The sequence below is a fragment of the Beta vulgaris genome, chromosome 3, assembly GCF_026745355.1.
Source record: "Beta vulgaris subsp. vulgaris cultivar EL10 chromosome 3, EL10.2, whole genome shotgun sequence".
NCBI lineage: Eukaryota > Viridiplantae > Streptophyta > Magnoliopsida > Caryophyllales > Amaranthaceae > Beta > Beta vulgaris.
This window is the reverse complement of record NC_079204.1, coordinates 16,137,625-16,150,940: the sequence shown is the minus strand read 5'-3', so window position 1 is coordinate 16,150,940 and position 13,316 is coordinate 16,137,625. Positions and strand designations below refer to the sequence as shown.

Genomic DNA, 13,316 nt, shown 5'->3' with positions numbered 1-13,316 from the left:
TTTTTGAAAAAAAAAAAAGTTACAGCAGCAGCAATGAAACAAAACAACAACAAATTTATAACATAAACGCAGCAGCGAAACAAAACAAATCCAACAAACGAAATTCTTAACTCCAACAAATTTATACAAACGAATTTAAACTAAAAAATAGCATAATGAAATTATAACATAAACTAAACTAAAGAATGAATTTCAATGATAAAATACTTAAATTACAACGAATATGAAACATACATGAACTAAATTACGAAACATAAATTATATAAATTACATAAATAAAAAAATAAAGTAATTAACCAAATCTAAAATTAAGAAATAAAAATAAAGTGAAGCCTAGATCTAGAAAAAAAATCTCAAAATAACAATGAAAATAAAAATTCAGAAATGAAATTATAAATTTAAAACTGTTCGAATTGGAAACGAAAATAAGAAAGCGGTACGAAAATGAAAATTAAAAACAAAAAAGATAAACCCAACCCTAGATTTAGCGAGGGTTCGTGGAGGTGGTTGTTGATAGCAACGAGTGACGGATGGAGATCTTAAAGGAGAACGCCACTGACTGAGGAGCGTGTAGATCGAAGACGGTTCGTGGCGGTGGTTGTTGATGAGCGAATTTTTGATAAGCGACGAGCGATGGTTGTGGATGGTGAAAACAACAGTGGTTGATAATGAAAATGACAGTGAGACAGTGAGGAGAGGAGAGGAAGAGGAGAGGATTTTTAGGGTTTGTGAGAGGAGAGGGCGTCGTTTCGGTGAGAGGAGGAGAGGGCACCGTTTCGGTGGGAGTTTTAGGGTTTGTGAGAGGAGGAGTTTTAGAGGGAGAGGATTATGAGAGAGAGGGGAGAGGGAGAGAGAGGGGGTTATGAGAAAGAGGGGAGAGGGAGAGAGAGGGGGTTATGAGAGAGAGGGGAGAGGGAGAGGGAGAGGGGGAGGGAGAGGAGGGTTTGTTATGCAGCCATGAGGTGGGATGGGAGTCATGAGGCCACGGAACATGGGCCACGCGAGGAAAAAGTAGGAAAATTTGATGTAGTCCACCAAACCGCATCAGATTTTAAAAAAATCGCATTAGATTTTGTAATCTGATGCGGTCCTCTTGTGGACCGCATCAGATTCTCCTTCCAGCTTTCCCTCCTATTTTTAATGTTGATTTTCGGATGCGGTTTTACTAAAATCGCATATGTTACTAAGTGACATATAAGGTTCTTTCCACTAGTTTTTATCCTCCATGCCTCCTCTAGTAATTCTTTTCCACGAGGTTTTTTTTACCCCTTTTTTATTTCTGGTACTTGAGAAAACAAAATTATTAGCTTGAGTAGAGGGAATAAATTCCCCCTTCCCCATATTAATTGTTGGTTCGTGAGTGGTAGTAACCAAAATGGGCATTAAATTATGGCCAACAATATTTATTGCATCATCATTTAAAATATAATAGCTGTAGCTTTATTCTCCCCACCATCCTTTTCCTTGGGACACGTGCTAATAGTGGAAAGAGCACTATGTTCCAAGGTTTTGGGACCTTTGCTAACAATGAAAATGACATCTTGCTCCAAGACTTGTACACTCTTCAGCACTAAATAACACTTTCTTGCTTTTTCGAAACTTTGCTTCTTCCTCCATCTTCTTCAATTTGCCCTTCCTTGGAGTTGCTTTGAGGGCAATGCTCCACCCTAGCCTATCCGGTTTATCCTCCTTCGACACCTCATGAAAATCCCTCTTCGAATGCCCCATTATCCCGCATGCAAAGCAAAAGAAAGGGAGTCGTTCATAGGCAAAGTCAATCTGAAGTTCCCTCCCTCTTTTGTCTTTGATCTTCCTAAATCTGCGAAGAGGCTTAGTAACATCCAGAAAAACTCTAACTCATCTATGTCTCCCAATCCCCAAAGCATCCTCCTTAATGTCACTGATTTCGCCCATATTTCCTATTAGGGCCTTTATGATTTCATTAGAACAGTAACTAAAGGGAAGATTTTTTATCCGAACCCAAAACGGTGAGTCGGTGACTTAGTGATGATTACCTGTCCCGATTGTTCGTCTCCACCAGCCTCCTTCAAAAGCACCAACATGTTGTCGAAGCACCAGTGCCTTTCTTCCATCACTTTTGCCATATCTCGCCAGTGATAAGATTGGAAGGCATATAAATTAGGACTAAGAACTCGAATAACCAATTCGTGTGAGGGAGCCCAAATGTTTGTTATCGTCCGTTTGAACGCCTCAATATTGTAAGATCTCTCAGTCAATAATCTGCCCAGTAAACTAAAGAAAGTTTTTTGGTCCTTTGTAACAGGTTCAAAGGGTTCCAGATCTACAACAGTTTTTCCTCCTCATCTAGCAAAATTTTTGAACAGATGTGTGTGATCTCCTCCGCCATCACAAAGGAGGTCGGCCGCCGCAACGGAGGGCGAAGCTTTTTCTCGAGGAGGAAACCCTTTTTTCCAACAAAAATTAAATTAATTGTGTACAAAAATTGTCTTTGTATTTTGTTTTTCAGTTTAAATGTAGTACCTTTTTAGAGAAAAAAAACCAAATAATTTAACTTTGAAAAGAATTTGGCAATAGCATATGGCAATCCACGCGCAGCCGCATGTAAGAATAAGGCTATGTTTGGTTCACCAGAATTTTTTTGATCTGAACTTATCTGATCTGATCTGAATTTATTTTTTCTGATTTGATCAGATATGATTTGATTACAAGATCTTATCTTTTAGATTTTTCTCAATATATAAGAAAAAATATAGTCATGTGGGGTCTTGTTTGATTCGTCTCAATGAGTACTTTATTAATATTCAATTATTATAATTTTTACTAATATGTAATGAAAGATATTTAATAATATAATGATTTTTAAATATAAATAAGATCTGATTTGAACTTATTTTTTCTGATCTGATTAGATCTGAAATAAGCAAAAATAAGATGAACTGATAACCCTAGTTTGAAATAAATGAAACATGGCATTGACTTTGGCCGTAAACGACACAAGGCATGGGTAATGTATTACTATATTAGGAATTTCAATCTCCAATTCTCCATTAACCTTTCTCCAGTAATCAGTATGCAGCTTGCACTCTCCTTAGTTCCTTCATCCCAGGTACATAATTTCCCCTGATTCTTAATTCAATTCTCCCATAATTTTTTAAGCCCAACTATTTCCTCTTCAAAAAACTATAAGGTTTGAGCCTTGAGGCCAATTTATCATATAATTGAACTATGCTAGCATATCTTTATCTGGGTTTGAGTTTTCGCTTTTGATCAACCTTGTGTGAAAATTGCATTGAATTGGTGATGTGGGGCACATATATATAGTAAGAGATATGGGAAACTGTTTGTCTTATAGATTGAAGATTGTTCATGAACAAGACCCAGAACATGACCTAAATGAAGATACTAATTTACCCAAAAATGTGACCCGTTTCTCATATAAATCATTGCAAAACGCGACTAATAATTTTAGAACTAAGATTAAAGATAATGGATTTTCATCCTTTTACAAGGGTACTCTAGAAGATGGCTCTGAAGTCATGGTTAAGGTTTTCGAAACTGTAAATAATAACATAGACTTCAATTCACTAGTCAAAATCATGTCTGGGGTTAAGCATAAAAATGTGGTTGAACTCATTGGATTTTGCCTTGAGGGTAATCACAAGATGCTTGTGCATGACTTTGTAGGAGACTACAGCTGGTTGGAGTTGTTGTTTCCGGCTTCTGGGGTAAGAACTTTGGTGCTGCCTTGGCACCGGAGAGTGTCCATATGTCACGGGATTGCTCGAGCTATTGAATATCTTCACTATGGGATCAGTCCTCGTGTTGTTCTTTGTGATGTCAAGCCTCGTAATGTATTAATGGATTCGAGTTTCAATCCCAAAATTGTAGATTTTGAGGTTGCATGTCTTCTTGAGGATGATGAATCACATGATAGTGGTGCCATCCGTGGAACTATTGGCTACATGGATCCTGAATTTTATTCGACAGGAAGATGTTCGGAGAAGGTGGATGTGTATGCTTTTGGCATCACTATGCTTGAAATCATCAGCGGTAGGAGGAATTTGAAGTTTGTGCAAGATTCCGTGAGGATTAGTTTGGTGGATGAGGCTTGGGAACTCCGCGAAAGTGGTAGGATTCCTGATATTGTTGACTCTACTTTATCTGAATTTTCTGAGGATGAGGTGATACGCTTTGTCACTGCTGCACTATCTTGTGTCCAATTACCTTCAGAACTCAGACCAAGCATTTCTGATCTAAGGCTAATGCTCTCGGACGGCTATGACTTTAGTAATACAGTACTAATTAGACCACCAAGGGATTACTGGCAGCGCAGCAGTCCTGATGAACTATCGGTAAGCTGTTCAATGTTTTTTGTTCTTATATTGACCCTGTCCAATGAGGATCGCCCACCGGGTGACTGTGTTTACTAACTAGGCCTTAACTAGAGTTAATTGTTGTTGTTGTGTGGACAAACGAAACATTGGTAAGATATTTCAGAGTATGCATAACTATAAGTTCAATACTAGAGTGGTAGGATTCCTGATATTGTTGACTCTACCTTACGCTTTGTTTGGATAGCAATATAGGATGGAAAGAAGGGGAGGGATAGGGGCTGAAGGGCTAAAGTGGAGGGGCAAGAAAGGGAGGGGGAAGTTGGAGCTCCATTTTCCCTCAAAATCTATCCAATTTGGGAGGAATGGTGTTATTAACGGATCATTCCCTCTCCCGCCCCTTCCTCCCGCAATCCCTTTCCCTCCCTTCTCTTTCACTCCAGTTCTTCATATACAAAGTGTGAGTGTTTTTGGTCGAGGGGCTTCTCACAACCAATTCAACTACCTAGAGCTATATAAAGATACACATATGCTATTTACTTTTGATGAAGCATGTTGCTCCTATGCACAGGCTAATACCTGATGAAAGCAAAGACGTTCTCTGGAATCTGGTCTTCCCAAATCAGTGTCCATTTTGTTTCTGTGTCAAATTGTGATTTCTTATCTATCACAAGAGTTACAATGATTCACAATATGAAAATGAATGTTTTTATACTTATCAAATAGTTTTGAGTGAAAGGAAAATTTGCGAGAAACAACTTTTTTTTTTTTTTTTTTGGCATTTTATAACCTTAACCAAAATTGGTTTTGCGAGATCAAGCCTAAAAGCTATTTTCCGACATTAAATTTCAATCACAAGCATTGGTGAAGGCATTGAACACCTTTAAGTGCGAGGATTGCACATAGAGAACGCCTTGATCACAGCTTAGAATTGAGAATCAAATCTGGAAAAAAGCCTTGAGGTCTCATCTTGCAAAAAAAGTAATTCAATTAAGGTTGTTAAATGCTAAAAAAAATTTAAAGGGTTGTTTCTCGCAAAAAAAGTGCTTATAAAAGGTTGTTTCTCCCAAGTTATCTTCTATTTTAAATTTTACCCATATACTCTTAGAGATTTAAATGGTCAAATTTTGACTTTGAAAGGTATAAATGATCCTTATTTGCTATCAGGACGAGACCTATGTAGTATCAAATGAGTTCATATTCATAGTTAACTCCCTGCTCTATGATATATTTGATTTCTTTTAATACAAGTCTTAGCTTCCACTTTCGCAATCAGATTATGCAAGAGCGTCTTTGCCATTCCTGGCCCTTCTTTCTTGCCTAGTACATATTCTTTCTCTCTCTTTTTTCAAATCCTTTGGTTGTCTATCATGGAACATCAATGTCTTTTGCATGCATAAATGCATCTTTCATGTCTTCATCCCCCTTGGCTCTTGTTGGAACTCCTTGCTGAATGCTTCTTACTCTTCCTTGTATTGGTTCTTGTAGGACAGTCCATTAAATAACGAGGAATGAAAATGTTTCCATCAGCTACCTGTGTTGTGAGTTGTAAGGGTGAAGAAGATAAAGTTGGTGACAGAGCACCATGCATCTATGCGGGTAATATACTTGTCGTACTCATTCTGCTGCACTGATACGAGTAATCTCTTAATCTCTTTGTTAATTTAATTGCTTAAGTGTCTGTCATTTTGTATAACCCTTCTTGTCAAAGTCTTGTATTAGACAGACTTACAAGTCACAATTACATAAAGTAAGTACTTATCATGCTGACTTTCTGTCTTTGAGGGTACATATTGTTTACGGTAGCTTTTAATGTTTTACAATAAATTAGTGTGAGATGGTCTCACCCAAGACTTGATCTATTCTTTGGATGTGTGTTGTGTAAGTTAGTGTTGTAGGTTTTTGGAACTGTTGTTATTTTCTTAAGGTCATTCTTGTGTATTTCATTTGTAGAAGCATTTTGCATTTCCCTTCTAGAAACAATACTACACCCAAAAAAAACATATAATGGAGACCATTTAAAAAAAAGTTCTCATAATAAACTTAAACGGACCTTTTCTAAAATCACCTGCTTTCACACCTTGTTTTGTGTTCATAGGCCTTCTCTGATTTTGCAATTGTTTCGAGATAGAGATTGTTTTTTCTTTCTGATTTTGAGAATTTACTCCAACCTGTTTTGGGTGATAATGAATAGATTATTAGGTTATAGATCTATTGGTTCACAATCAAGAGAAATGTAATAATACCCTTCCTAATGTAGGGAGTTTTTCTCTTCCTAATGTAGGGAGTTTTTCTCTTCAAATTGTTGCGAAGGACAAGTAACCTCCAAGTTCCATGGCAAGAAAGCATTGGGGGAAGGCAGCATTTAGACTAACCCTCAGCAATCAGAAACATGCGTAGCTTTCTACTAATTGTTTCTTGTAGTTTCTTCTGCCCTGACTTCTTTTTGGCTCTGAATACTGCCGACCTCATCATATATAGGATGTAAGTTGTAAATGTAACATGCCTTCTTTATGTCATAGGATGATTTTGTTTAAAACTTGCTGACACAAAACTTAGGAATGTCACGATCCAGTATTAATGCTGTAGGGGGAACAGCCTCAGCCAGGGAAAAAAACGCGCTCGCGGTCGCGTTCGCGGGAACGGTCGCGTTGTCGCGGGAACGGCTTGTAACGGCGAAATAGAACGTTTCGCGGCCGTCGCGGCGTGAATTTTTTAAAAAAATTCACATTAATATGTTTTAACCTTATTTGCATTTTTTAGTTTATGAAGCATTATTACAACATAATATAATCAAATCTAATAGAATATCATGTTTCCTCAACTATATAATTAAATCATAAAAAAAATTTGGCCAATGTTTGAAAAGAACGGATGTAATGAGGATAAAATCGTTCTAACGCGGCGAGTTCGCGTTACGGAACGGACAACGCGGGGAGAAGTACGTGAATTTAATTATGGCGTTACGTAACGGGATTTCGCGGAATTTTCCTGGCCTCAGCTGCCAGCTTTCCCTTCACTCATCTCTTCATGGCAGTGCGAAATTTTCCAGGTACTAGTTTGATTTCCATTCTTTGATAATAAGTTACCTTCATTCTTTACTTCAATCCTCCTCCAATCTTTTTGGCCCATCTTTTCCTCTACGAATTCTAGGAAATTGAGAGGTCAATCTATGATCATATAATGTAGTCTTTGTAGTTGTTTGAAGTGTTATTTTTCCCGGATTAGGAAGTTGAATCACCTAATACCCTATTATATTGGTGATTTGGGTGCAGATTATATAGGAGTGTGTGTGTGTGTGTGTTTGTCTTCTATATCAAAGTTAGTCTCGGATCCAGCTGATCAAGCCCCAATCGACGATAAATTGCCTGAAAACGTGATTCATCTTTCAAATCACGGAAAAAAGGCAACAAACAATTTTAGGACTAATGAAGGCATGGATGTGTCTCATCTCATTTGTTAGTGATCAACTGATCATAGGGTATTTATGCATATGACATTGGATTGTCATTCTCAAGCAGGGACAAAATAAGTCTAAGCTGGGTTATAAGAGATCTTCTCTATCTCTATTTGTCTAGATAGTAGGCACTGCTCTGATGTATTCTTGCCTGGCTGTGAGAATATATGAATTTCTTTTTTGAGGTACAATAGAGAGTTAGAGCACTCTTCTCTCAAGGGAGAATATATGATTTATTGCATTAGAAAGTTTCAATATAAAACATTTGTTGTTGAATAAAAATGTTGTAAACCAATTTTTTTATAATAACATATACGAGCTAGAAAGTTCTCCACTAGATCTTTAATTAATTTTACCAAGTATACTTATTGCCTTATACTATTCAATTCATCGCGTAGGTATCATAGCTTAGTTGAGTGATCTTAAGGTTGAGAGTTCGAGCTTCTCTCACCCAAAACCAAAAAACAATTTTTAGTATTCAAAGAATTGGAGTAAAGCTGACACTGCATATTCCAAGTTTGGGGATATCATCTCTTATTAGTCCCAAATTCGATATATTTACAAGTGATCTCAAGTTTGGGGAGTAATCCCACTTTAAGGATGTTTGATTTAGAAGTTACTAGAAAGCAATGAGCCATGACTAAGGTAGCATAGTGGATGGAAATGAGAGGAGGAGAGGGGAGAGAGGAGAATGAGAATTTGGACCCAAGAAAAAAGCAAGATGTGAACTGTAAAACAAGTAATAATTTACACGGGACCAATATGGGAAAGATTTCCACAAATTTGAGACTATTAAGAAATAAATCAAATATTGGATTAGTATGTTTAGACATCCAAACTTCTGATTCATCGTTCATGATGTCAAAATTTCCAGAAAAAGTATTATTCTTGCATTTTGTAAGCTTGCAAGCATTTTCTAAGATTTATAAAATAAAGAGTGGGTAAGTTTCTAAAACAATAAAAGGCCTGGTATGTAGAATGTATGTAGTTATACATATATCCTTTATTTGTATGGGTTTCATGCATGTACCTTGTTTTTCTACTAAAAGCAAGCAAAATTGCCAAAGTTTGTAAATTCAGTGTTTGTTACATAAAGGTCAGAATGTAACTGTTATATGAGAACATATGAGCTACTGCAAGAGAAATTGGAGCTATGTAGTGCCGGGAATGTGCATTAGTATTTCATCTTCAAAATCTGCAAGAACTTGCACAACTGATTCCATTGTTGGCCTTTTATTTCTATCATCCTCCACGCAAGAAAGTCCAACCTCAATTATCATAGCCGCTTGGTGCCTGCTAAAGTTTCCTTGCAATCTTTGGTCTACTAAGTCTTCTACCCATGCCACTTCTCCATTCTGCAATCTTCTTTTAGCCAGTCGAACAAATTTTACGAGTTCTGTTATATCCTCCAAGCCAAGATGATCATCCACCGCCCGACTTGTTAGTCGAATTCCCTTAACAAGCTCTAGGATAACGACTCCATAGCTGTAGACATCGACCTTTGCAGTAATTGGTAGGTTCATTGTCCATTCAGGAGCCATATAACCTTGTGTGCCTCTGATCTTGGTCAATTCTGATAAACCATGATTCCCTCTCTGATGTAACTTTGACAGACCAAAGTCTGAACTTTTCGGCTCAAAATCCTTATCCAAGAGTATATTTTCAGGTTTGACATCACAATGGATAACCCATTCTAAACATTCATGATGGAGGTAAGCTAAGCCTTTAGCCATGCCTATTGCAACTTTAAATCTCTCTGTCCAGCCCAGAAGGGTTTGGGTTGAGAACAAGTGTTTCTCCAAAGATCCATTTTCCACGTGTTCATACACCAAGAGTCTGTGTTTCCTTTCGCGACAGAAACCCCACATTCTTGCAAGGTTCATATGGTTGATTCTGCCAATTATGCTCACTTCTGCCTCAAACTCTTCCTCTCCTTGGACCACATTCTCTAATTTCTTCACAGCAACTACTCTCTCATCTGCCAGAACACCCTTGTAAACAGCACCGAAGCCTCCTTTTCCTATAACTTCTGCAAAATTTCCCGTTGCAGTCCTGAGCTCTCTGTAGCTAAAGCTCCTAAACTGATTTGAAATGGCACGATACCCATCTTCCATTGAAGCTGAAATACCATGCCTCTTAAAAAGAAACCACCACCCTGCTACTAAAAAGACAACTTCAAGTGCACCAATGACAGAAGCAAAAGAGTACAGATAAACCCAGTTGAATCTTTGACTCGTGGTGTCATATGTTTTGGGCAATACAACAACTTTACCTTCCCCACTCCCACAACTAAGATGAGATACTTTAAGGCCAGTTATAGGCTTCAATGTCTGTGCACTACTTCTTGGTACTCGAAGATATATGCTAGATGGGAAATCAACAGACCTGAATCCATCAAAAAGAGAATTTTTTGTGAAACACATCCCTTCACCAGTAAGTCTGTAGTTGAATGCCTCGCAACGGCAATCTCCCAAGCAAAGTTGCCTGCACTCTTCATAGGAAGCAGGTCGACTGCGGTTGAGGTCAAACCCATAGTAATCAACATGGGTAATCTCAACAAACTCAGGAGTCTGAGCAACCTGTATGGAATTTCGGCTTGCATCCTTTACCCCAATCACTTGTATCAGTGGGCTCATAGTTAGGAGGGCAACTACATTTGGGGTTCGGCGTATAAGTACAAATACCATTTTTACCACAAAGACCATGGATATCACATGGTTTTGCAACTGCTTGCCATGTTATATACCAAAAGCCAGACAACTCATTTAAGCTATAAATCCTCAAATTGCCATCGTAATCCAATGTTAACCTTCTTCTAATCCCAACACCTACATCTGAAGCACTAAACTGTAGCTGATCACTTGAAGAAAAGGTCCCCATATCATCAAGTATTGCAGTCCTACTATTATTGTAATTTGTTCTACCATTCTGATATGCAGCTAAAGCAGTATTAGGCCAATAAATGCTGGACATCTCAGGACCATCGTATATCAATTTAAGCACATTATCACTATCAAAAAAGAAATTAAAATTCCCAGAACCTAACATCTGAGGACCAATCCTAGACACCAATCTTGTACTCTTTGTAATCATTGTATGAGGAAGCAAAGTATCAGTAGGAAAATCGAAGCTTTGCCAAAGAATATTACCACCATGATCCTTAAGAACAAGGTTCCCAGTATTGAGAAGCTCAGCTCTACCAATATATGATGTTGTGGTATTTGTTTCCCAAGCCGTTGCGCCATCATAGTCTGTCAGCACCATCACACCATTTCTTCTAAGAGATATGCGCGAGCCTTGCCGATTAACAGGCTTGTCTCGGTTGGCCGTCCAAACAACGGTTCTTTCCTTTGAATTGGTGAACCAAACTGAAAACCAGTATGCATTGGTTCCAATGCTGTGAAACCCACAGCTGAAGGTTTTGTCAGGGGAAGTGAGGAGATTATCTGAGTTTAAGGCATCTTTGACAGTTAATGAGGAGCCTCTTGAGAGGAAAGTTTTGGCAAAAACTACTGATGATAAAGGGGTGAACATAAAGAAAAGGAGGAAAACAATGGTTTGGTTTGTCATTGAATGGAAATTTATTTCATTTTGCTGCTTCACTCGGATAATGTAAGTGTATATATAACACATACTTCCTCCGTGTCTTTTTACTCGCTACACTTTCCATCATGAGAAGTTTCACATTACTTGCTACACTTCTTTTTTGGGCAATAAACTCTCTCTATCTCTCTCCTCCCACATGGATCCCTTTTCTTTTTACTCTCTACCTCTCCCTTCTCCAAAAATTGCCTAGGAGTCCGTAAAATGAGAAATATAGCGAGTAAAAAGAAACGGAGGAAGTAGTAGTATACAAGTACTAATACAACCAGCCAACTTGTCCCCGTACTTGACGGGAGTACCGAGGCTCAGGTCCAAGGTCTTAGAACAATTTGAGAATGCAAATTAGACATTACCAAAGTTTAGTATATGTGGACCAATGTGAAAAGTGATGTTCGGTAAAACACGAGTTCTTATATGTGGCCAAAACATTAATTGGTGATGTGACGCCTTCTAACTAAGATGAGTAATTTGTATAATTGCACTCCCTCCGTTTTATTTTAATCTACACACTTACACTTTTCACGCATGCCAATGTAAAATTTTGAGGACATATATCTTTAGTTTTGTATTTGTAAAAATTATAAAAAGTACATATTAATAAAATACATATTAAGACGAATCTAACAAGATTCTACATGACTATGTTTTTATTCACGTATAAATCACAAAAGAGGGTCAAAGTGCAATTTGTGAATAGTGTAAAATGTCAAAGTGTGTAGATTAATATGAAACGGAGGGAGTATATAATATATATAATGAGTAATCCATTAAAAAGCAATAAGTCACCCCTAAATTATACTTCCTTTATTGCATCATTTGAGCTTTCAAAAAGTATTTAGAGATATTAATAGTTAACAATTTAACACTAGATGTTTCAATAATAAAGAGGAAGTATGATATGTAACTTCTTCATAATGTAATATAGTAATCTATACAAATATATTAATACGCATGCATAAACAATAAATTGTGCCACGTGGTGCTCTCCCTAGGGAGTTTTAGTTCATGTAATCGATGCACAATAAAAAAATTAGAAATTGAGTATATTGATAAATGAAATTTTTTCTTACCCGGGGCATAGCTCGAGTTTAATAACTAGTTTATCCTTAAATGATGTAATAAATAATCCTTATATATTATTTATTACAAGTGGCCCTTCTAAATTATACTCCTTTCGGTTTTTATCAATTAACCTACTTTTTTAGGCACATAGTTTTAGAAAAATAGGTATGTGGGTCATAGAAGGAAAGAGTATTAATTTATTAGCATATTGTATTGAAGTTAATGTTGTGGATACAGAAACTCATTTGTTAAACGCCACCCTGTTTTTTCCTACTAACGCTCTGTATTTTTGTATAAAAATACAAGGACCTTTCCTTTTCTTTCACCTCCATTTCTCATTCCCCCATTTTCTTTCCATCCTCCTTCCATTCCTCCTCACCTTTTCCATTTCCTATCATCTTTCACTCCCTCTCATCCCCTTCCATTTCCTCCATTGAAGGACTACGATATTTTAAATATTTTCGATAATTCACATTTTCGAAGGACTTCAAGTTTTTTTACCATCTCGTTATATTACTAAGGAAATGCTAATGTAATTTAAATTTTTTTTGAATAAAACTGATAGAATGTCTTAAACATGATGATACATGGGGTTTAGAGTAATCATTTTTTGTTCTGGTCTCTATTTTCACCGATTTTATTTAACTTTATTAGAACATCTCATAGTAGACCATTGTACCATAAATTGACTTGAAAATGCCGAAAAAGTACCTAGGCGCCTAAAATAGGCGCCGAACCACAGGAACAAGCGCCTAAAATAGGCGCCTGAACCTGTGGTCAGGCGCCTAAAATGGCGCCCAACCACTGGTACAGGCGCCTAAAATAGCGCCCAACCATTGCTACAGGCGCCTATTTTAGGCGTCTAACCACAGGTTTGGACG

The 13,316-nt window shown here is 37.3% G+C and overlaps 1 protein-coding gene and 1 pseudogene across 8 annotated transcripts; one reads left to right on the top strand and one right to left on the bottom strand.

Moving 5' to 3' along the window:
• The first annotated feature begins 3,094 nt into the window (after positions 1-3,094).
• On the top strand, positions 3,095-6,814 carry LOC104888981 (cold-responsive protein kinase 1). 8 transcript variants are annotated; one of them, XR_007272541.1, is made up of 3 exons: positions 3,095-4,334; positions 5,807-5,912; positions 6,598-6,814. XR_007272541.1 is itself a non-coding variant. In XM_010674099.3 (2 exons), the coding sequence occupies exons 1-2, from the start codon at positions 3,312-3,314 to the stop codon at positions 5,816-5,818; spliced, it is 1,035 nt and encodes a 344-aa protein (XP_010672401.2). In that variant the 5' UTR covers positions 3,095-3,311; the 3' UTR covers positions 5,819-6,254. The 8 variants fall into 8 exon arrangements, 2 of the variants coding, with proteins under 2 accessions (XP_010672401.2, XP_010672400.2); XR_007272542.1 differs by having other exon boundaries at positions 6,574-6,814; XR_007272539.1 differs by having other exon boundaries at positions 5,802-5,912.
• A 1,788-nt stretch (positions 6,815-8,602) lies between these two features.
• Positions 8,603-11,500, bottom strand: LOC104888982 (putative receptor protein kinase ZmPK1; annotated as a pseudogene).
• Between the last annotated feature and the right edge of the window lie 1,816 nt (positions 11,501-13,316).